Here is a 25,437-nt window from a genome sequence, read left to right as displayed (position 1 = left end):
AAATGTCTTAACACAATAACTAAGAAAATGACATAAAGGCTATGTTAACAAGTTTGATGAAAATATTTCAAATTGTATATGAAAACACCACACTGTTCCCCATGATTGCATTAATGTACAGAGATATCATTTAATTAACAAAAGGAGGAATGTACATAAACCTTTATTTGGTCAATTTCGGGCATTTGGGTTACTTTCACTTTTCAACATTTATAAATAATTCTGGAATAAAAAGGCATGTATGTATGTCTTTGCATATAGCTATAATTACTTTCCAGGGTAAAATCCTAGAAGTAGAACTGCTTTTGATATAGATTTCTAAATTTCCTGTAAAATACAAATCATTATTTTATACCTGCAGCCCCAATCCTGACCAACCTTAGTAATTAATATTTAAACCTTTGTATGTTTAATACATAAAAATTATATTTTGTTATTTTTGAGTATTTTATCATGCTACATATTTTCTTAAGTTTATTGGCAGTAATTTTTGAATTATAGAAATGAAGACTGGGTGTGGCAGCTCATGCTTATAATCTTAGCACTTTGAGAGGCTGAGACAGAAGGAATGAATCACTTGAGGCCAGGCGTTTGAGACCAGCCTGAGCAATACAGGGGAACACATCTCTACAAAAATTTACTAATATAAAAGCCAGGCATATATGCCTGTAGTCCCAGCTACTTGGGAAGCTGAGGTGGGAGGATTACTTGAGCCCAGGAATTTGAGGTTGCAAGGTCACAGTGAGCTATGATCACACCACTACACTCTAATAAATACACATATATGTGCGTATGTACATGTGTATATACATATAGAATTGTGATTTGAAATCTTAAGGACTGTGTGAGTTATGTAGTTCTTCATTGACTTTTTCAATTCATTACTAATTTTCTAATATTTACACTATTTTTATTAACATACACGATTCAATTCTGCATTGCATAGAAATAAAGTAGCTATTTCCATCCACCTTCAAATCCTCTGAATCTATATTCTTGCTTTAGACATGAAACCACAGGCCAAGTTTCGTTTCTCATTTGCAACTTTTCCACTTGTGTTGTCAGCTTTGGTTTTGCTCTACCCTGAGGGTAAGAGAGTACCTCATTAAATCACTGTTTGTCTGGAGTGATCTACTTTGTTTTGCATACCTTTTTTAGTTTGTCTTTTGAAAATAAATGTAAACCTAATACTGTTCAAGATGTGGTCTTATGTTTAAAATAATCGTTGAGTCTAAAAATCTTTATTTACATTTCAGATGAATATGAGGGTACAAATAATTAAGTTACATTGTGTGCATTTGTTAGGTAAAGTCCAAGTTATAGTTGAGCCCTTCACCCAGGCGGTGTGCCATACACCGTTACATTGTGCCCATTAGGTGAGAGCACACCAATCCCCCTTCCACTTTCCCAGTCCCTCCTCAAGGACAATGACAACATGATCACTTTCAGATGCTAATAAGGACATTTCTTTAAGGAAATATAACAATATTAAGGAAATAACCATATCAAAATGGCAGTTACAGGAAGTGGCTTGTATGTACACTAAGTATTAGAAAAGACGAAAAAAATTCTTTGACTTGTAATTCTTTTTAATGTATCAGGCTCTTGTGAGGTATCAATAATTCATTCTTTGATTCAAAAAATAAGCGACTATGTAGATTATAAACTCTGTGAAAAAGCAAATTCTACTTCTGCCTCTTTAAATCCCATAGAGTCTAATAAAGTGATGCACATATATAACTATATGCATTTCCATTTATGAGTAGTTGATTGTGGAGCAGGCTATTCAAACTCTTGGTAGGAAATTTTAATTAGTTTATATATTTTTTATAATTGGTGATGTATTTAAACTTATATATGCTATTTTTTGTGTGTTTTCTCTTTGCTATGTTTTTTCTTTTACTTCTTTTCTCTTTTTTATATTTTTTTTTATGGGAGGATGCAAAATAGGCATATTAAGCTCAAGTGCTTTAGTCTGAATATTACTAACAAAATTCAATAGATGCTTATCAGCTGCGGTGGTACACAGTTTGCATATTTGTGTGTATAAGAATATGAAAGAGGTTTTGTGAGTGTGTGACTGTAATATGTCTGCTTTAGAATCTGCCAGTTACAATAAGGAGATTTCACAAATTTTTATGGCTACCATGGTGCATTGTGTACAAGAGAAACTTTGCATTTGTAGGTTATGTTTGAGATTTTGAATGTTTTCAAGGAACTCCACAGGTTTATGACATAAAAAGTATAGGTTTAAACCACTGACCTATGATGGGATGATAAATGAATGAGTCACTTAGCTAGTGAGTCAGGCTAAACACTTAGGATTGACATCTCATTTCAGCTTCATTTTCTATACATCATTGAGAAGCTCTGAAAACACTATACTTTGCTAAATTCATATGGAGCAGATCACATACTATGCTGGAGTTTACAAATTTAGGGATTTGTGAAGGTTTTACAATGGACAGGTATTAAATACAAAGGATCAATACTCAGGAAAAGAGCAGGGTTGCTTGCTGAAGACTTTGCCACAGCAGTTTAAGAAATTAAAAATAGAATTTCTAGTGTACATAATTTTTGATGCATAAAATTTTTATTTGATCTCCAAACAAGAATATTTATATCTTGTTTATTAATTAAATATTATTTATTACTATATATAAAAAATATTTATATCTTGTTTGGAGATAAAATATTGCAAGAATCTTTTATATCTTGTGATAAATATCACAAGAATATTTTATATCTTCTGCTTTGTATATAATTAAAAGCAAATGGGAGTACCATTATAGACAGATTGTAAATATGCTAGCAAGGAGAACTTTTTATATTTTATTTTGAGATAATGGTAACATGCAAATGAAATCTTTCTAATCAGAATTGATAGGACCCTGCAAATAAAAGTGTTAAATCAGTGTTGACATGCATAGGTACTCATAGTTAATCCCTAACTCTCATTAACGCAAGAGTAAGAGAAAATTGACTAATTACTATGTTTATTTAATTAGCAAAGAAGAAAATCATTGAATAATGTCAGACTGAATACATCCTTTACTAGGTTTGCAGAGAATTATAAAATCATATGAACATTTAGGGCTGGATGCAGTGGCTCATGCCTGTAATTCTAGCGCTCTGGAAGGGAGAGGTGGGTAGAGTGCCTGAGCTCATGGGTTCAAGACTAGCCTGAGCAAGAGCAAGACCCCTGTCTCTAAAACTAGCTGGCAGTTGCGGTGGCTACCTATAGTCCCAGCTACGTGGGAGGCTGAGGCAAGAGAATTGCTTGAACTCAAGAGTTTGAGGTTGTTGTGAGCCATGACACCATGGCACTCTACCAAGGGTGACAAAGTAAGACAGATCTCGAAAAAAAAAATATGAACATTGCATTATAAATCCTCATATGGACTGCTTGCCTTTGGATCTTAGAAATTTGGTACTTAGATACAAAACCCAAAGTTTTTTTAGTTTAATAGTGTCTGATAAGTAACAGAGTGGGCTTCTTCCCACTTTTAAGTTAATAAATTTACATTTTATGTGAGTTTGTATTTCATTGAGACTTAACCCATCAGAAAAACTTTGGTTAATAGTTTGTGACTTTGATATTTAAATTAGGCTTTCTGTTTGTTTATTCTAGGTTTATCTCATGATAAATTTCCCATTATCAAATACATTTAGGAAATATAGCTCTATTAAGGAAATGTCAAAGAGAGCAAGAATTGACAAGTGCAGCTCATCCTCATCCTAGGGTGAATTTTTTATATTTACAGTGTAAAATCAGGTAACCAGTACAGTTGTTTATCCCTGTTCACTTATATTAAAGTCTAGTCATACGTGTTTATTCCTGAAATTGATAAAAACAATGTTGATTCAATAAAATAAGTTTAAATGAGAACAAGTATGTATAGGGGTTAATTCAAGCCACGTCACCCTTTGCGGAAAGCAAAAGGGAGCCTGCTGCAACCAATACCATCTGCATTCTTTTGCTTTGTTTCCTGATGTCCCCTTTCTCTATAATGGGTCTTGCTAGCAGACTACCAGTGGTCTGGTTTTAAAAGTAAATTTGTACTTCTTTTAACATTCCTTGACTTTTGTGAATGAACTCTGCAGGCAAACCAAGCCTTACTGTTGTCTGTGGGCACTCATAGTTGACAAGTCATTTCTTACTTCTGAGATCACTAGGGAGAATAGAGAGTGATTCAGGGAGTCAGGCTGAATCATAGAGGAAGATTTCTTTCACTCATCTTACCCTCATACTGTGCATTTTTGCATCTATTTAAAAATTAACTTGTGACCCCTAGTAATAGCTTACTCTCAGTCACGCACATAGCTTCCTTTTAGGATCATTGCTACAAGCTACGTTTAGCACAGAAGTCATTTTGACTTGCTAGAGTGGACAGAGTAAAGGACTCCGAGGAGTATCAGGTTAGCTTTAATCTTCCAGTGCGGCCCAAACAGGTAAAGTAAATGTGCTTGCAACTTTGTGGGCTGTGAGGATTTTTATTTTATTTTATTTTATTTTATTTTACTTTATTATTTATTTTATTTTACTTTTTGGAGGCAAAGTCTCACTTTGTCCCCCTCAGTAGAGTGCCATGGCTTCATAGCTCACAGCAACCTCAAAATAACTCTTGGGGTCAAGTTATCCTCCTGCTTCAGCCTCTTGAGTAGTTGGGACTATAGGTGCCGGCCACAGCGCCCGTCTAATTTTTCTTTTCTTTTTTTTTAAAAGTAGAGATGGGGTCTCACTCTTGCTCAGGCTAGTCTTGGAACTCCTGAGCTCAAGGGATTCACCTGCCTTGGCCTCCCAGAGTGCTAGGATTACAAATGTGAGCCACTGCATTGGCCTAGGTTTTTTGTTTTAAAATTAAAATATAAGTTATTGAACAACGCTGTACCCAGCATGAAATGGAGAGCTTTTCTGGGGTAAGTTCAAGAAAAGTTACTTGTGAAATAGTTGGAAGGACAACTATCTACTTATATTTATATTTGGCAGGAGCTTTTGACTGTGTAGGCAAAAACAATAAATAATGTTAATCTGTAGTGATTTCCTCATATATTTACTCTGGCTTTTACATTTTATTTTATTTTTCTAACTTTGGATACAAGTCCTGAAAGTCATGATTGTGTTGACTTCATGGATGTCAGGTTAATTTTCTGGAAATACTTTGCATTATGTGTTTACTTGTTCTTTAATGACATTAAATTACCACAAACTAGCCCTTGGTGTAATTTAATTGGGATAATCAAAATCTTGAAAAATTAAAAATATATGTGTATGCTTTTACATATTTTTGTGTCTACATATGTATATAAGTATTTCCATACTACAAATAGGGAAATACGGTTTTAAAAATATACAAAATGACATAGAACTAAATAATTTATAATAAACTTTTTAATGCTATTATAATGTACATTATATTTCATATCAGAGGAATCCATGTACAGCAAGGTAACATACTATCTGAATCAAGCTTTGAACTTTTCTGCCATCGTTACACTATCTGTAAGATCGTGCCTATGTTTCCTTCCACAATTGGTGCATTGTGCATATAAAATATACTAAGGTTTTCTTAAGACATGTAATGACATTTCTCATATCTAAAGTATTAAAAGTGCAACAATAGTTTTTTAATTTGGTCTTATTTTAAATATTCTCAGCAAAAACTAAAGAAATAAAACAGAGTAAGTGTTCTTAGTATTTGTTAAATGATAGTGACTAGGTATTATCTATTATTCCACTTAGGTAAGTTTTAAGCACCATTCCATAATTAACAATACAAATTCAATTGCTTTATATAGTAAGTTTTTCCTCAATATTAAAAAACTTATTTATTTGTTCTTACAATACCTTTGAGAATTCTATCTATAGACATAGATATGACTGAGTACATTTAGGTATAAAAAATTATAAAATGACTTTCTCAATGTCCCAACATTAAAGATGAAGTTAAAACTAATAACCCTAGTTTTCTCATTTCCCAACAAATACCTTAGCTGACTGATCAGCTATATTTTAAAGGCAGTACTTCTTAAAGGCACCAACTTTCACACTGAGAAATAGTGCTTTGTTAATTTGCTTTAAAGAAAAATATGTCTTCTACCTCCTGTATTTTGTTTTTGTTTACCCTTTGGAGATATATTCAATTACTGTGAATACAGTTTTGAAGTTTCCCCCAAGGCTTTATTTGTTGTATTTTACAGTCTTTTTTCCTATAACCATGATAATTTATTAAGATATTATTAGAATATTAATATTAACTAATACAAATGTGTTGTTGGAAATTAATGCTTATAGTATATAATGCTTATAAAAGGAAATCATATTTTTACTTAATAAAGTTTAAGAGTAATAAACAAATCAGTTTGTAAGACCAAAAACTGTACTTCCAATTTCTAAATAGGTGATATTATGAGATGTCCAATATCTGAGATTTTTCTTAATGTGAAAGATACATGTGATGAAATTAAATTACCTAGTCTTTGAAAAGATTCTAAGCTTTTTCTGATTTTCAAGTCTAATATTTAGAAGTAAGTTGGGTCAACAGCAGGAATAAAAAACATAACCAACTTTCTGTTGATCAAAAGATGTTTACAATATAGCATGTTTACTGCTGCAAAACCTTTTGTGGTTGCCACTAATCACATATTTTTTACTTCAAAGTCTTTGAATGGAATATAGGTACAAATTGACTCACTCAATATTTATTACGTGTAGGAATTCAGGAAAGTTTCTGGGTTTGGAGTAATGTGTAGAAAATACTAGTAACATCTTTGTTACAGATACTGCATTTGGGCTGAATGCAGAGCATTCTGTCTCCCTATATTAGTAGCTGGCATCTTGAAATGATGTGCACCAAGGAAATGATGCTATAGGGAATGTGAATGCTAACATTTTAATTAAAATACGAAAGATAATCTGCATGGGGGTGGAGCTAAGCATTTGATGAGCCCCAATTATATTAGTAGCAACATTTATATTTGATAACTAGATAACTGGGTAATTAAAAACATGTAATTAAAGCAAACTCAAATCCTAATTTAGAAGGCAATGAAAACAAAAGAGCACAGTAAAACCCTACTAAAAAGTACTTGCTACACTGTAAAAATGAGATACAGTTCTACCAACATATCTTATAAGGCAGAGGTCAAGCCTTGCCCTATGCTTGTGTTAAAATGCTAGAAGATCAAGTGATAAAGTAAGTCCCAAATCATAGGCACAACATAAAATGAATTTATCCACCTGACCTTTGGCCAGTCCAAAGCCATTGTGAATGGACATAGGATAACAAGGTTGGAAGTTGATGAAGAATCACTGTACAAAGCTTTAAAGATTGAGGCCAGAATGCAGCTTAATAACTCAGGAACAATTCATGACACAATGTAGGTGTATTGTATTTTGGGGACCTGAATTGTCACTACATTACATACCTGAAGAAAGTGGGTAGAATTTTTTAAATGTAGTCCAATTTGAAGGCCAATAGGGAAAATAAAGTTACCATGATTCTTGAGACCCTCACGCTTATTAATAATCATTAAGAAAGAAACTGGTTCAAACAGAAGCCTTTACCTAGGAGTTCAAGAACAGATGGGAATTGTATTTGGTCTGGTGGACTTCATGGCAAGGGTCAACTAAGGCTGCTCAGCTGAGAAATGGCACGTGGCCTAACTGTATCACCCCGAGACATTTCAGTCCTCTCCTTAAAAATTAATTTTCCCTGTATTTAGGAAGCAATATGAATCCTATCATTAATACTTTCCTTCTTTGTTGCTGACAAATTTAACTCCCCAACCACCCAACAAAGCCTGAAATGTCACAGTTCCTCTCAGAGTGACACGGACCTCTTCCTTCTCCTGGTAGAATCCTCTGCATGAATGAAGTTGGAGAGAGCCTTAGTGAGGTGACTATCTGATGTCTCAATGCTGCTCCCAAAGTCATAGTTCTTCAGGCAGGGACACAGGCAGTGCACTATGGCCCGGCGGATGTAGCCGTCAAAGACATAGTAAATGAGAGGGTTGACACAGCTGTTGGCAAATGCCAAGGGTCCACTCACCTCCATGCCCAGCTGAAGAACAGGTGAGGAAAAGTAGAGTTCTTGCTGCAACCCCGAGACAATGGCCAGGAGCTTGAAAATATTAAAAGGCAGCCAGGAGATGACAAATGCTGCCACGACGATGAAGATGATCTTTATGGATTTCTTCAGCTTTTTGTTATGCTTTCCTGACTGCTGATAGTGGGTGCATAGCTTCCTTGTGATGCAACAGTAGCAGGTCACAATGCTCAGCAAGGGGACAAAAAAGGTGAAAATTAAGGCCACCAGGGCCCACATCAGTTTCACCGCAGTTGCTTTTTTCTCTGCACAGTATGGCTTATCATCAATCAGCGTGAGCTCCCTAGACAGAAGGGTGGGCAGGCCCAGGAGGCCGGACACAAACCAGATGCTGGCACAGACCCCCTGTGCGCAGTCCCTCCTTCTGAACTTTCTAGATGCGGCTGGGTGCACGATGGCCAGGTAGCGGTCCACGCTCATGCACGTGAGCAGGAACACGCTGCAGTGCATGTTGACCGAGATGACGTAGGAGCTGCCTTTGCACAGGAAGGAGCCCGTCCTCCACAGGCCGAAAGATGCTTCTTTATCCACCCAGAGGGGCAACGTGACAAGGAAAACAAAGTCGGAGGCAGCGAGGTTGATGATGAAGATGTCGATGAGCCTTCGGCTACCCTGTTTGAAGTGCAACGCGCCCATGAGCACGAGGTTCCCCAGCACTCCCATCAGGAACACAGCCGTGTAAAAGACGGGAAGGAAGACGGAGGTGTAAGGAAAGTGGGAGCGGGTCTCCTGGAGGTCAGGGTTTGGGCTTGTAGCATAGGAATAATCCAAATAAAGTGAGGCTGCTTCTGGGTCCATCACTAAAGCTCAGGTGCCAAATCTGGTAAGTTTCCTTCCCTCGGAAGCTTTTGTCTGAATTTTAGAACTCTCAAGGGAGCTTGGATACAGTGCCTGCCTCTTGCCTCTCTCCTCTCTCCTCTCTCCTCCCTCTCTCTCTCTCTTCTTCTCCCTTTAGAGATCTTGGACAAATATGAAAACAGGGGCTTAAACATGCAGTTTCTACCAATCCTCAGAAAGGGCCCCCAAGGAACCCTGCTCTGATTGGTGATGGTTGGTTGTGGTTGTGGTTTTCTTTATTTCCATTTGCCCATGAAACTGAGGTGCTTTTTGACTTCTTTCTTCAAGATATTCAATGTTTTTTTAAGTCCAGAAATAAAGAAGTAAATTGTTTTTTCTCACCTTCTTTAGAGATTTCCACTGCTTTTCTGACACTGAGATTCTGTTTGATCTGGCTTCTGTTTCATATATGACAGACTGTGTTACTTTTAGACTTGTGAGGCGATGATGATGAAATACTCTTTTCATTTGCTTCATTGGTGAAATATGAAGAAATAAGTTTCTCCTTGCGTAACTAGTGAATTGAAATTTTTTTCAGATCTAGCCACTCACATCCAGGGCAAGCAGCATGATTCCAATTAGGGCATGAAATTCTTGTCATTTGTCTGGCTCTTTCATTTCATACATAACTGAGCCTGTCTCCTTCAGTAAGTTTTAAAAAATCCCCGAAAGGCTAGGACTGTGTCTGGAGCTTTTATTATTATTATCATTTTAAATTTTCTACTACAACTAGCACAGCATCATGTATGTAGTTGATGCCTTGGAAATGTTAGTTTATTAGGTTTGTTTAGAAAATAGTGGAAATGAATTCAGTAGGGTCCAACTGCAAGCACTGTTGTTAGGAATCTTACAAACAGAGATTTAAAAAATCACACACTGCTGTTTTTACCCTCTTATCTACTAGTAATTCAACCCATGAAGCTCCTTGTTGTTAGAGTTAGGGGTAGGAGATTTTCTGCCTACAAATCCTTATACAATCATACTTCTTCAGACTTGGGAGGCCCTCTGATCTTCTCTTCATTATTTGGTACCTTTGTAGCAGTGACATATTAGCATTTGAACTTGGCTTGTTGCTAAATACCTACATACATCAGTGAACTTACTTTGGGAGTTAGTGACCAGGCAGCAAACACACCAGCATAGGCACTCCAATAGGAAGATTTGGGTATATTCAAAGCACTTGGGAAACAGGCTAAAACAGAAAGACTTCCCTCCCATTTTTTCCTCATACGTTTCCTTCTATATTATGAAGACTGTAGAAAAATGTAGCAAGTTTTGAAACTGATTCCATTTATTTCAGTTCTTTACTGGCCAGGCTCTCTGTTTTTCTCTTCTTGCTTCTTTCTCATTTAATTTTCAAAATTCCAGTTTCAGGTTGATATTACTATTATGTAGAAAAATGTGTGGCTATAGATGAAAATACAGTTGTTAAACATTTGAAGCCCTTCCGGCTGAACTTTCATCTCTTCAGTAATGAGTACATTGAACAGAAGGATCTTACTTGTGCTCGCTCCTTCTCTCTCCCTCCTGGTGTGCTCTAAGGTCATGTCAGTCTCTGGTCCAGGTCAGAGAAGGATGGACACTCCCTTGACCTGGGACAGTCCCAGGAAGTCATTCAGGACTTGGTTTCTAGGCCTGGACCTGTCCTCTTCTGTGTCCCTGACTGCTCAGCACTAGTCATTTAACTTCACAGGGGGCATATCCTTCACTAAATATAGATTGCAGATCAGAGAAACTAATTAACAGCTTTGACATTTCTGGGACAGAAATCATTCCCTCTGGGTAAGCCTTATTATTTAATAGAATGATTCATTTTGTCAAATAATTTGAAGTAGGACAATATTTACTTGAAAAGGATTAAATGGAGTATTTAAACACATCATCTATATGTGTATATACTGTATGTATGTGAATGTGTGTTAAGGTACTAATCATATGTGTCCTTTATTTGTAATTGTACTTTAATTTTAATATTAGAATTTTCTGCTCTGCAATCAGAAGTTCTTTTGGCACTTGAGAAAATAAGGTTGATTCTAGGTTTTAAGTTTTTTTTTTCTTTTTTGTGAGACAGAGTCTCACTTTGTTGCTCTTGGTAGAGTGCCGTGGTGTCACAGCAACCTGAAACTCTTGGGCTCAAGCGATCCTCTTGCCTCAGCCTTCCAAGTAGCTGGGACGTTATAGGTGCTGGCCACAATGTCTGGTTGGTCTCAACTCCTGAGCTCAGGCAATCCACTAACCCCAGTCTCCCAGATTCTAGGGTTACAGGTGTGAGCCACCGCACTCTGCCTAAATTTTTTTCTTAATTTTTAGATATGTCCCAAGAACTCAACATACAACTATTATAAAATGGAAATGAGTTCATGCTCATACTCTAAATATAAACATTTGGTAGTACTTTAATTCTGTAGACCTTAAATTTTCTCTGAAGTATCAAAAGTTGTAAACAATCTCAAATAAATCTGATTTCCTTAGCAAACTACTGAAGCATCTATAGACAAAATAGTTTCCTTTATCATATGTGTATATGGCCATTTTGAAATGTTGTATTAATGATAGAATGCTACAATATGAAACTATCCAGCATGAATCAACAGTATCTAGGGACCCAAATTAGAAAAAATGTTAAATGTTTTAAGCCATAAAAGGAACACATAGCATAATCCAAGGCTTTTAATATCTCAGGGTACAATGCTGGTATAAGACAGAACCCACAATAAAGTTAGGTAGATAAAGTAGAGAAGGTCATAGTTCTAAATAAGCTGGGTGCAACGGTCATTTTTAGGACTTTGAAAGCTCTTTGAAGTAAACATGAAGATACTGACAATAAAATAATCACCTGCACGTAGATCAAAACTCAAAAGCAAGAGTGGGTTCCATCAGCAACACTGGGTTCCATAAGTATATGAAAAGGCAGTAAGAACAGGGCGATGACCAAAGAAGAATAAGATGTGAATGTCAGTAGCTGAAGTACTGCGTACCAGCGTAGCTGCTGCCTCTTAAGAATTGTTCCACAAACCACTCAACTCTCTTCCCCAACAGAAATAACTGCTTCTTCCTTGGTATTCCCTAAGAACTTTAGAAATCCTGCTTGTAAAGTACTTACTATCTCATTTCACATGGTTAGTTGCCTTAGTATCTGACCCCTTGAGCTCATAATCTGCAGCTTAAAGGCAGAGTCCATCTCTTATCTCTCCACTAGCTTCTGTCATCTAGGAGTTACCCAACTGAAGTTCTTTTTGGACTCCTAAAGCCCTTTGAACCTGTCGTTACCAGACCAAATTGCCCACATTTTAGAGTCGCCTTGTGACATCTGCTGAACTGTAGATTTCTAAACCCTGCCCTAAATCTACTAAATCATAATTATTAAAGATGAAGCCTGGAACCCTATGTTTAACAAGAAGCCAAAGTGATTTTTATACAAGCTAAAGTTTAGAATTATGTCCTAATTTACATAAGTTAACCAATATTCTATGTTATGCTTTGTTATTATTTTGCTTCTATCTTTTAGAAAGTTTAAGAATTACCTCAAAATTTGAACTTTGTAGAAGTCTTTAAGCCTGGATCTCACAAAATTTTAAGAATTCATTTAGATTTCTGAGCCCTACTTATTCTATGCTCCAATTCCTGAGATCTGTTCAGAAGCAGATCAGATATTGAAGATGAAGAGAGGGTAAGGTTTTGTCCACTGAAATCTGCCTCAGTGAATCCGTTATTACGGCTTCTGCTTCATAGGTAGGCTAAAGATTCAGTAAGAACATAGCCACCCCTGTTACATTGTGGTCTCTGGATTTATGATTATATTACTTTGGCTTCTTCCCTATCAACCACCGTATCAGGTGGAGATTCCTACACATGCATGTAACCCAGTGGAAAGAAGTCCCTGGATGTGAAACTTTCTGTTCATAATGCTCTGCTGATATGTGCCAGAATAAGTAGCAAAGAGCACAAAGCCACATGATTATTTCTCATTTATCTTATCAGTCAGTATAATTATTCATTTTTACATACATTCTCTTGCCCATTTTGTACTTGAATATCATAGAGTTCATAATCTTTAAGTAGTCCAGTCTTAGAAAACTGTTTATACTTTAGTCATTATTCTCACAGTTAGTGGGAGAATTTAGCACTATATAATGCAGTATCAGGTCATGTCAAATTAAGTGGCATGTACTTGCTGTTATCAGCCCCCTTTGATTCATTGGATTATTGCTCTTAAAACCTAATATCTATATAGAGAGCAATGATGTCACTACTCTAGGAATATTACTTTAGGCTTTTTCATGATAATAGATTTAATCTGGATTTAGGTCATTCATGGCAAAAATTATGTTTATTTATGTTGATGTCTCTGGCATCCAGCAGTTGCTACAACAAATGTTTATAGACCTGGGCTTCATCATGCTTGAATTTTGAGTTATTTCCAATGAGTAAGGACTTTTTACAAATTTTTTGGACAGCTTTTCTATTCAATCTGTGATATGATGTGATGAAGACCCAATGAGATCTTTATCATATCACAAACTGATATGAAGAGATATTTATAAGTTAGCACAACATTTCTTTTTTGGTTAAGTTATACCAGTGATTTGCAACCAGCATGCTGTGGCTTGTTAGCCTCTATGGTCTAAAACCATGAGACTTTAGAGCTTTATAATTTTTTACCAATTATATTGGTAAAAAAAGGACCCTGGGACCCCAAAAGGGGTCATTTACCAAAGACCTGCTGGTGATTGTAAAATAAATTAAACTTCTCATCTACATATGGTCCATTCACTATCCTTCAAAGTGTGGATATTGTAACAATTATAATTTGTTGCTGTATGTGGCAGTTTATAGGAATTACTAAAAGAAAGGAACTATTTTGGATACACTTTTCTATTCGCCTTGCCCTGGATTTAGAGTAAATGGGTGCAAGGAAATTCAAAGATCAGTATCTTTTTAAAAGGATTGTTCTTGGTTGGAACCTGGAGCTTGTACATATTACCTCTGCCTCCTGAAATCTAAAAGAGTTCTTAAAGAAAACAACTAGGACAAAACTACATGAGAAAAACATGAAGTAGATGTGTCTCACTTAACAGAATTTTTAGTTCCTAAAAATGTGCAATTAAAAAATAAAATCATATTTTTGTATATAAGGGAATTTGGTATTGAAGAGAATTTTTTGTGTGAAGAAGAATTATTTCATAAGCACTTAATAACATATGTGTTATGGTTATAATATAGTTATAATATCTGAATATTTAGATTTTCAGTTATTTGGTTTATTTTAAATGTAGTGTAACGCCTTCCTGTGGAAGCTAGACCCATCTTTAACAAGTTAAGAAGAAGCTTAGTCCAACTTTTCTTTTAAACCTAAATTCTATAATCTGTATGTGATTGAAGTGAATCATTTTTAACATTTGTGAAAATGTGAGGCCAGCTACCATTTCCCAAATAGCAAAGTAAGAAACAGAAGTAGAAATTTTGCTTCATTGATTTATTAAGGATTTATTTTTACCACAGAACAAGCAAGCCTGACTAAAAATGAGAAAACACTAAAGATGCAGAGATAAACCAAAAATATGGTTGTGGTTGTGTAGTTGGTGGAACTGGGTGTGAGGAGGAAGAACATATCCTTTGTGCTGAGAGGATCAGGGTGGTCAAAACTTCACATACGCAGCTGTTTCCAGATTCACAGTAAGTTGGTAGTGAAATTTGTCCTGGGTGTTTCCTGGGCATTCTGAAGACTTGTGTGAAAGCATCATCCTTCTTTGCAGGTCTTCCCAGAAACAGCCACCTCCTGAGTCATGATGACTTGTATATGAAATGTTCCTAGGCTTGGGAATCTCATGAGCAGGGCTAAACAAGGACCTCCAAGATATTGGTTTTGGTAAGTCTTTCCTAGTCCTTTGGCAATTAGTCCAGAGATTCTTACACCCACGGAAGTGTTCAGGAACGTCTATCTCTGTCTCTGTCTCATTAGGGGAAATCAACCAGGGAGCTTTAAAAGGCTGTTTATACTGACCTTCCTCAAATATTATAGGCGTTCAACAAATATTTGCAAATACTACTATTTTAGTCATTCTTTACTAAGCCCTAGGTCCTGTACTGGGCATTTTATTTGTATTTTCTCATTTAAACCTCATGATGATGCAGTGGGATAGATGCTATTGTCAACATCTATGTTTTAAAGAAAAGACAATGGAGACTTAAAGAAGGTTAAGTATATTGTGCAAAGTCACAAAACTAGCATGTTTACTTAAATATTCAAGTTTGCCACTATGTCAGTTACTCTCCCTGGTTCTCAGTTCCCCTAGCTATAAACTGTTTTCTTCTTCTCTCTTGGGTTTATTGGCCATGGGACTTCAGTGGAAAGGTGGATCTGAATGTAGGAGATTTCTAATGAAAAGCCAACGGATGGAGACATTTCCTTATACATAAATGCATTTACAAGGCTTATCACATATTGACAATTTGCCTGTGCACCTCCACAACTTTCTCTAGTGGGCACCCCTGACAAAATTCTTCCTTGATTAGGTATTATACATGAAAATACAGTATCATGTTTGAATATTTCTCTATTATGTTATCTGTTCACTATATACGAATATCAGCTCACCGATTAGCTGAAAAAAATAAAACTACAGATAGAAAAACAGGTATCATGCCTTCAGTCTGTAGGGGTGATAGAAATTTTGTATCAGCTTGAGGGCCCCAGCTTTCCCTTATGTAGTGGTTACATTCCAAGGCATTAGGGAGTAGGGTGGGGGCCTGATAGCACTCTGGTCCTTGAGTCAGCTGTCTCTCTAGGTATCTGTTGAGAAACCATCTTTTACTTGTCCCAGGACGACACATTACTGCTAAGATGTCCCTGCTTCCTGTCTTTGAATATCTGTGCAAAACTTGAAAGTTTAGAATCACGCGACACAGTCATCTGCAATCTCCCCTGCTGACCATGACCTTATATGCTGAAGTAATGTTCCCCAAACTTCAGTCTTTTTCAAATACCACTTTTTCAATTTTTTAATTCACATTTTTGACGTATCTGGTATTATCATTACTACTAACAATATTTTTTAAATCAACCGAAATTAATTTTAAAAGAAAACATTACAATAGAAAACTAATCACTTGTCATAGAAAAAGGCAGCTATGAACATAAATTTTATGAAACCCAAATAATGTTACATTCTAGATGGGTACCGTCTTAGTCCACGTCCTTCTTAGTCTAAACTTCAGCGAGAAAACCAGAAACCCTCTGCTCCAATGAGGAGGCTTGCGGGAAGCGGGTGGGGGGAAACAATGGGTAATATTTCCAAAGTAGAATTCTATTCATTTACACTTATATTTAGAGGCAGCGTGATGTGATAAGAGAAAACATAAGTCTGAAACCCTGATCTGAATTATACAGGTCACAATCTCGGACTAGCTGTGACCGGAGGCAGGGCATCTCACTTCTGGACCTTCATCCCTTTCTTCCTAAAATAAAGGAATCCATCAGTCTAGACCTCCGTTTTGCGCACCGAGTCGCCCTCGGGAGCGGAACTACATCCCCCACAATGCCCCGCGCGGGCGCAGGCATGCCGGCCGCCGCCAGCTTTCCTTCGGGCCCTCCTACAACTCCCACAAGCCCCCTCGGCCGCGGGTCTCGGCCCGGCCCGGGGTGGAGGCGGAGGCGGAGGCGCGGGAGTTATGGAGGGGGCGGGCTCTGCAGGGAAGTGCGTCAGAGGAGGCGCGGGGAGAGTAGGGTGCTGTGGTCTGAGCTAGAGGGTGAGGCTGGCGGAGCAAGAGGATGGGCGGTGAGTGAGCGGGGCCGGCGTTGCCGGGAGGGGGGCGCGGAGCTGTTCGACGTTCCTGGCGGTTTGACGAGGGGGCCCCCTTCCCGTGCGCGGTCGGGACTGGGCGGGTTTTGAGGGGCTGGGGTTTTCCTGCCCGAGCGGTCTGGGAGGGGCCTGACTGGGTACCAGGGGCCCCTGGCCGGGGGCCGCGCTGGGCTGCCCAGTCCCGCCCGGCCTCCCCCGGCCCCGCCGCGCGGCCCGCGAACTCTCCGTGCCCGGCGTCCGGCTTGAACGAGCCGCGGTTCCTGGTGCTGGGACCTCTTAAGGTCATTTGAGAGCCCAGGATGAAGGGGGACTTATAAAAAAATCAAAATACAGACCCAACAACTTGAGTTATCGTTAATTACCGTAATTGCCCTTATGTTTCCTGAGTCACTTCCCATCTAACAAACTCGGCCACCACAGTTTGCGATCCTGTTTTCCCGCACCTTCCTAAGGTGGTTAGTACCATCGCGGTGTATACTTGCAGTCTAGTATTTGACTCAGCGTGGTCCGCCTTAGAGTCATTTTACTGCGGCCATTTACTACTGCTTTTGAGCCCTGTACACGCCTTGGGAGTGTGCATTGTTTTCCCTAGTTCAGACTTGTCTGCCTTAGGAAGGATCATTTAGTTTTTATGTACATATGTTGCACTGTAGGTTTTAGGGATAGAGCGAGGTTGAAGCTGTGGAGGTTCAGAAGTATAAGGAGTGGGGAAAGTAGATAGGAGTGAAGAATTTGGCAGCGTTAAGGAGCTTTGGCTTAGCCTTAATGGATTAGAGGGAGATTGATATTTACCATTATTACGTGTTATTGTTCTTTCTGCTATTCTGTATTCCTAGAACAACCTTTCCCTGCGGGCTAACAGACATCTTCAACTTTGTCTTCCAAATAGCTCCTGGACTCTTACCCTTGTTTTAGGAGGCTTCCCTCTTTGGAGGAAACTGGGAGGAGACAATTTCTACTGCTTCTTTTTCCTATGCTTTTCACTCTCAAAACCAGAACTACTTAATGCTCTGCAGCTTGTGTAAAAATTCAGTCTCTAATTAAAAATGTATGCACGGTACACTGCTGACCACGGGCATGTCAACTGTTTGTATCTGTAATGTGTATGTCCATTTCAGTGTTGTCTGTTTTAGTATGCAGGTGATAGACTAGAGAACAAGACCTCTGTCTCCGTAGCATCCTGGGTATGTGAGCATTCCATAAGTACTTTTATGAGAATGAGTTTTGTTTTAAATTTAATTAAGAACATGCTTGCTTTTGTATGATAAAATTCCTTAATGATTATATACTACTTTAAAGAACCAAGGGATGGGGAATAGGGTAAAAGGGTGGTTTCAATATAATTCCTTTCAAAGTTTATTATTTGTCCCTGAAGTCTAACTTTTCTTCTTTCTTCAATTTTTAAACAGAGCAGTCTGAATGCCAGAATGGATAACCGTTTTGCTACAGCGTTTGTAATTGCTTGTGTGCTTAGCCTCATTTCCACCATCTACATGGCAGCCTCAATTGGCACAGACTTCTGGTATGAATATCGAAGTCCAGTTCAAGAAAATTCCAGTGATTTGAACAAAAACCTGTGGGAGGACTTTGTTAGTGATGAGGCAGATGAAAAGACTTACAATGATGCACTTTTTCGATATAATGGCACCGTGGGATTGTGGAGACGGTGTATCACCATACCTAAAAATACACATTGGTATAGCCCACCAGAAAGGACAGGTATTTCTCTTATTTTAAGTTCTCTCTCCATTACCTTCTCAATAAAGTGACCTGGTGATTGCCCAATTATGTATAGCAGGTTTGTTGGGTTCTCTTCTCTTCAAAGAAAGAAATCTTATGTGTTTCTTATTTGCCTTCTACCTTCTCTCCCCAACTTCTATGCATTACTGTGGTACTCATTAGATGTATGAGTAATTGTTCTTGGGAAAGCCATTTAAAACTTTGGTACTTATTTACTCATGAAAATACCTTTTATTAATCTCACGTATGTTGCGAAGAAATACTATGTATATAGTTGGAAAAATACATTGGAAGACTTTAAATGTGTATTAACTATAAAGGTAACTTCTTGGGAAAGCTGTAAACAAAATTTGTTTATTCATTTAAATACTTTTTATTAACCTCACATATATCGTGAGGAAATATGTATAATAGTCGGAAAAGTACACTGGAAGATTTTATATAGTAACTACAAAAGGACTAACATCCAGAATCAAGTCAGCAAATGTGAATTGGTTGTCCTTTTATCGGTTAGTTGCATTATAATACATATCTATAATTTGTCCCCTATATCTTGGAGGATGTAATTCCACCAGCTCTGCATTTAAATATTTGTATATCTGAGACTGATTTATAATAATTTTGATACAGGGTTTGTAGTTAAAAATTTTGTATTACAGAAATAAAGAAAAAAATCTAAGTTGTATTATTTCAGGTTTATTTTGTGAGCATTCGTATTTAACACTTAAAGGTTTTAATTTCCAGTTAATTAAAATAGAAGCTTTAGAGCTCTTTGTAAGGAACAACTTTATATTTTTGTTTATAAGGACTCCTGTTTGCCTCTTAGTGGAAAAGCATTGTATCCAAATCAGCAGAACAGGCTTGAATTACCATATATCACAAGAATGCTAGGATGTTGTTATATATGAAGAAAAGGTAGTTTGGAAAGAAAGGAGAGAAAGCTGGTTAAAGATCATTGTAAAATGTTCAATTCTACTTATAAGTGTACAGGAGTGCTTGATTTAGGAGTCTGACCAGTCATTTAGTTATTTACTCAAATATTTATTGTATGCTTTGATATGCTGAAGCCTTTTAGGTTAGAGAATATCAGAGAAGAAAACAAACAAAAGTCCTTACTTGGGGAGCTAGCATTCTACTTAAGAGGTGACAGGCAATAAACATTCTGCATGAAACATAAATATTAGAAGATCACAGTGTGTCTGGGAAAGATAGAACAAAATACAGGGGATTTGGAAATATGTGGGAAAGGGAGTATTGGTGGGCATAGGTTATGATTTTTAATAGGATAGTTCAGTCAAGGCCTCATTGATAAGATACCAGTTGAGTAAAGACTTGATGTACTAAAGGCTTTGGGTACATAGGTAATTGAGGGAAGGGTAATCATTTAGGTTGGCAGGAACAGCTACTGAAAGGCCCTATGGTAGGTGCATGCCTGAAATATTCAGAGATCATCAAGGAAGCTGCTGAACCTGAATGGAGGGAGAGGGTGGGAGAGTTGGGGATGCTGTCAGAGATGTACTCCAGGAGTTGGGTAAATCGTACAGGACTGTTTAGGCATGGTGAAGACTTCGGCTTTTTACTCTGAATACAGTGGTGAGTCATGGCGGGCTTTGAGTAATGGTGAGACATGATCTGGTCACCTTGGCTGATGTGGTGAGGTAAGAACAGACAGGCAGCTAGGACCTGGTTAGGAGCTGTTGCAGTAATTCAGGTTAAGAGATGATTATGACCCAGACAAGGTGGTGGTATTAAGCAGCAGCTGGATTCTGGATATATTTTGAAGGAAGAACTTAGGATTTCCTGATGGAGTGCGAATTAGTGATAATGACTCTTCAAATTTCTGGATGAGGAACTGAAAGGGCAGAATTGTCATTTCCTGAGATGGGGATGCAGCTGGTAGAGCAGGTTGGAGGAGAAGATCAAAGGTCCTGTTTGTTTTAGTGTTTGTCCCCTCCTGCTTTTCATAGTCTTCTTATATATATGTTCTGTCATTCATTTTACTGCTACTTTTTTCTTTCCCCTTTCTTTGCACCCGTGTCTTCAGCCTGCTACTGAGAACCAGTGGCATCCATTGTTCTATACGTCTTATGTGTCAGTCTAGGCCAAAGAAATTGCTTATTCCTCTGGAAAAGTCTGTCTATATCACTTTTTACTTCAGAGAATGCGTACTGAAAGACATTATTGTTAAATGTTTATAATTAAAACAAGCTATTATTGTTCTTGTTCCAGAGTCATTTGATGTGGTCACAAAATGTATGAGTTTCACACTGACTGAGCAGTTCATGGAGAAATTTGTTGATCCCGGAAACCACAATAGTGGAATCGATCTACTTCGGACCTGTGAGTACTTTAATTTCACTAGGGCACTTGGGAAAATAATTTTGTCTTTTGTTGAGTTCTGTTTTTGGAATAAGATGAGTTAGTAGGTAGTATCAGCTTGAAATAAGATCTCTGCAGTATCCCAAAGAACTCTCTGATGATAAGGTATTTTAGAAGGAGGGGCATAATCACCAGATTTCCAATGAATTAAAGTTCAGGGTGGTTGCTAATACGTTGGATGATGGTATCCACACTTCCACAAGAAGTTATTAATGGACTCATTTAATTAAGAGGAAATAAATTATAAATTCCTGTATTTGAATTAACCATTTCTGCTGCCTGAGTTCAGATAGGCATAGGTGAAAAATTGACTGCAAGCTATAAATGAGTCATTGAGTGTCAAGTCTGCGAAAGTCTTAATTCGATCCTAGGTGGTAGTAACAAAAGTGTTGATATCAAAAAAAATAAAATATTTATTGGGAACATCCTATTTCTTGATGGCCAGGCAGCCCTTGAAAACCATCTTCAGATTTGAGCCTCTGTTTTCGGACTATAGAGACTTTCCCAGTGGTTGTCTAGAAGAATGGCTATGTTATGAAAAAAAAGGTTGAATGAACTACAAGTATTCATTTTTGCAGTGGGAGTGCATAGCAAGAAGTTTATCACTAGTAGAGTTTGAAGTGAAGTAAGTTAAAAGACTTAAGAAGTCCCAGAAAGTAAAGCCAGTGCAAAAGGTAAAATTTGGTTAAGATTGATATTATTAATGCATTGCTAATAGTTAAAATTATCTGAAAATGGAATGGGAATTTTTTTTTAAGGTCATCAGTTTTCTTTCCATTTTGGTGAGGAATTTATGACAATTAAAACTGCCTTTTATTGAGTGCGTAGTATATTCTAGATTCTCTGTTTTGTGCTTTATGTATACTGTATCAACAGCCCTGCAAGACAGGTCTTTTCTAATCACCTTTTACGTGTTATTACTGCTTGGATCCAATAAGGGTTAAGATACTGTTTGTATGTAGAGGCAGACAGACTGTTTTTGCTTGAATCCTCAGGTGTGGAGGCCCAACCATGCCTATTTCCTAGACTTGTTGGGAGGATTAAGACATAAAGCATGTGTAGAGCAAACATTGAATGGCGCATAGAAAGCCTTCAGTAATTTTTACCTGTTAGTGTCCTTTTGCTTTTATCAGGACAAACTTAGCATCCTTTTAAACAATGTGCTTTAGAAAAGGAGTCTCAATGTTAAAATACTTCTCACTTTTTGAGGAAAAAATCTAATTAGAATATGATAGAATTTAACATTGAAATCATGGTAACATTTAAATTCTTTCTTTTTCTCTCTTTTTAAAAATTAGATCTTTGGCGTTGCCAGTTTCTGCTACCTTTTGTTAGTTTAGGTTTAATGTGCTTTGGGGCTTTGATTGGACTTTGTGCTTGTATTTGCCGAAGCTTGTATCCCACCATTGCCACGGGCATTCTCCACCTCCTTGCAGGTAGGTCTTGGCATCATTTTTACCTTTTAGCTTCTTCCGTCTCTCTAGGGACCAGATATTATAATTCTTAAACACTCACATATTATTAGCTACCATCTTGCCTGAAAAGCTTTGTACTATGTTCTTACCTATTAATGTTTTATTTTGTTTTCTAAATCCCCCCCACCCTACCCCAAGGTCTTTGTACACTGGGCTCAGTAAGTTGTTACGTTGCTGGAATTGAACTACTCCATGAGAAACTAGAGCTGCCTGAGAATGTATCTGGTGAATTTGGATGGTCCTTCTGCCTGGCTTGTGTCTCAGCTCCCTTACAGTTCATGGCTTCTGCTCTCTTCATGTGGGCCGCTCACACCAACCGGAAAGAGTACATGTTGATGAGGGCGTATCGCGTGGCCTGAGTGGGAAGCTGCCTGCTTTACAATTGCCATTTTTTTATTTTTTAATAATGACTTTTTATTTTGTCCCTTCCCATTTGTTTTTTTATTTAATTTTTATTTTTTTGTGGATATACCATTTTATTCTGGAAATATATTGTATTTATACATACACACACCACTAAATAGCACTTAATACAACTAAAAATTTATGTGGTTTACTCTAAGTGGTTCCATCTTTCAGACAAACTAATTTAGGCTCAGAGTCCAGACAGAAAGAATGGATAAAGACTTGCCACAAATTTGTGAAAGAAAATTGGCAGTAGGAAACAAACAAGTTCTGCTAATGTTTGTTGGACTTTTCAGTTAAAGTAAGGTAACTATCTATTCAACTAGAAACTCTTTAGTTTCTTTGGGAAACCTCTAATTGTAAAAACTTCATGTTCACTTTGCTGTTGTAGATAGCCAGTCATTCAGGGTTATTAGTGCTCTCTTAAAATTTGGAAATTATCTGAGATCCTCTTCCCTGACCATGGCACATAGCTTCATCTGAGGTGAAATATGGCAGCTGTTTCTATCAAGTTCTGTCTACAAGAAGTGAAAAATACAGTGTTTACTAGAAATTTTAAATTTGTAATGTAAAAATTCTAAGTCAGACAAAATGGTTAATCTTATTATTTTAATTTTTGTAAACTCTCCTTAGTAGGCTTTTCAGTACCACCAAGCCGTTCTAGATTTTTGCTCTTTCCCGCTTCATATACCAAGCTTATTATTAAAAGCGTGCTTTCTTTTTAACATTAAAGTCACAGAGTAAAATTCCCCAACTGATAATCCATTTATTCCAGCCAAATTCTATAAAGAAGTTTCCACCATGCTGACCCTCCAGAGCTGGGAAACCTACCACAAGATCTAAAGTTTTGGCTGTCCATTAAACTCTTAACTATGGTCTTTATTTCTTGTGGTAAAATGATGTGCCTTTCCTTGCCTACATCTCTTCCTGGTGTGTACCAACATTATTTAATGTCTTCTAATTCAGTCATTTTTTTATAAATATGTCTATAAACATTGAAATTTAAAAAATCTTATTTATTTATTCCATTACTGTAGCAATTGACAGATTTAAAAAACATGTAACTTAGTAATTTCTTACCATATCCTAAATCTGTCTTTTTTAAAAAATAAAATTAAAAACGAGAAGAGACTCAAATAAATTGTGTGTAGAGTGTCTGAATTGATTTCTATCTTATATTTGTAGGCTAAAGAAATACAGGATTCAGAATGAGAATCTGTAGAAAAAAAGTAGTGCTCTACAGGGCTGTCTGTGTCCTGTGTTTGGGTCTCTGTTTTATCTTCCAGAAAGTGTAGGAACTCTTTCTCCCCTTAGAAAATAAATTTTAAAACATGTTTTCAGCTAGTTGTGATCTCTGTGTATCGTAATGTGGCTAGTTTTCTATAAAGTTATTTAATGGTGCAGATGTTTGTGTTCTGTATGAAAGAAATCAAGTCAGCTTCTGACTACAAACAAACCCAGCATTACTCTCTAGCCAGTTACTGCCTGTGAAATGGCTGGTTACTCAGGTTTCTACCTTTTCTTAACTCTTGGAAGGTTCATTGCTCTTCAGCACTTTCTGTGGAAGGTGGGCAAGAGAAAAGAGAACAAACAAAACATTTGTGAAAGGAATTTAAAAATTACTGTCAGCATAACACTTTTGTGTTAGGAAATTATTTTGGAGTGTCCCTGCCTCTTATTACTCTCAGAATTTTCCGGAAAGCTAGTGCCATAATCTCTAGCATTATGTATTGTAATTGGTATTTTTGGCACTTTGCAGAGTAGCTGAGATTATTCTCTTGCAAAGACTTTTCTTGGGAATATATAGGGATATATTTTTTAATTTAATGTCAAACCAACTCCAAGCCTGCTGAACTATATGAAATTGCTGATGTCCAATCACTTTTGGTCAACCTAACAAAATCAGTGGCAAGGTGAACCCTATTAATCTTTCATTTAATCTTTGTAAGCAACCGCCAAGTAAATAATTTTAAGATTTTTCAGGACACAGGTTTTATGGTAACTTAAATAATTTTATGAAAAAAAATAAAAAAAATAATAATTTTATGGTTCCTAATTAAGTAATGTGGATGATCTCTTCTATATGCTCTTTAGCAAAAGACTCATTTCAAAATGTCTGAAGGTAGCCATTTAAAAAGCAACAAAAGTTGGTGCAACAAAAAAGGTAGAATAATTCTAGAATGCTGCATTTTTTCAGATACCACTAAGTGTTCCTACTATCTATCTCATAATATACTAAGGACTCTAAGGACTCTAATGATTCTAATAGTAGTTATGTAAAACTTTTACCTGCTGTAGGTATTGGAGGTGTATATGTGTGTGTGCATGGGCACGCATGTGTGGGAAGTAATCACAGGCGAGCTAATGTAGTCATTTAGATACACGACTGCGAAGAATGAGATTCCCACACTTAACAAATCAATGTAGAGCTTGTTTTTCCATTCCAGAAACATCACCAAATTGCATATTAGCACTATGGAAACTAAGAGATCCAGTCATGTTCGATTGACTAAAATATGTAGTTTCCAGGGCATTAATTTAACCCCCATGTGAGCTTTTTCCAAAAATGAAAACAACTTACTGAATTAACCTAATTTTGCTGATTGTAACACCTTCTGAAATATCCTACCTAAGAGCAGCTCATGGGTGCAGCTCTAGGTTGCAAATTGTTTGTTGTTTCATAAGCTTGAT

General features: G+C 37.0%; 2 protein-coding genes across 3 annotated transcripts; one reads left to right on the top strand and one right to left on the bottom strand.

The window, feature by feature from the left end:
- Positions 1 to 7,799: 7,799 nt before the first annotated feature.
- Positions 7,800 to 8,933, bottom strand: GPR15 (G protein-coupled receptor 15). The gene has a single exon (XM_003783949.3). It carries the CDS (start codon positions 8,904 to 8,906, stop codon positions 7,824 to 7,826), a length of 1,083 nt encoding a protein of 360 aa, XP_003783997.1. The 5' UTR covers positions 8,907 to 8,933; the 3' UTR covers positions 7,800 to 7,823.
- Positions 8,934 to 16,516: 7,583 nt separating this feature from the next.
- Positions 16,517 to 23,877, top strand: CLDND1 (claudin domain containing 1). Of its 2 annotated transcripts, XM_012801527.1 has the most exons (6): positions 16,517 to 16,723; positions 17,881 to 17,931; positions 18,157 to 18,466; positions 20,717 to 20,827; positions 22,165 to 22,302; positions 22,480 to 23,877. In XM_012801527.1, exons 3-6 carry the CDS (start codon positions 18,175 to 18,177, stop codon positions 22,698 to 22,700), a joined length of 762 nt encoding a protein of 253 aa, XP_012656981.1. In that variant the 5' UTR covers positions 16,517 to 16,723; positions 17,881 to 17,931; positions 18,157 to 18,174; the 3' UTR covers positions 22,701 to 23,877. The 2 variants fall into 2 exon arrangements, with proteins under 2 accessions (XP_012656981.1, XP_003783994.1); XM_003783946.2 differs by lacking the exon at positions 17,881 to 17,931.
- The last annotated feature ends 1,560 nt before the right edge of the window (positions 23,878 to 25,437 follow it).

The sequence above is a fragment of the Otolemur garnettii genome, unplaced genomic scaffold, assembly GCF_000181295.1.
Source record: "Otolemur garnettii isolate 467f Iridium unplaced genomic scaffold, OtoGar3 scaffold00009, whole genome shotgun sequence".
Classification (NCBI taxonomy): Eukaryota; Metazoa; Chordata; class Mammalia; order Primates; family Galagidae; genus Otolemur; species Otolemur garnettii.
This window is presented reverse-complemented; position numbering and strand designations above follow the sequence as displayed.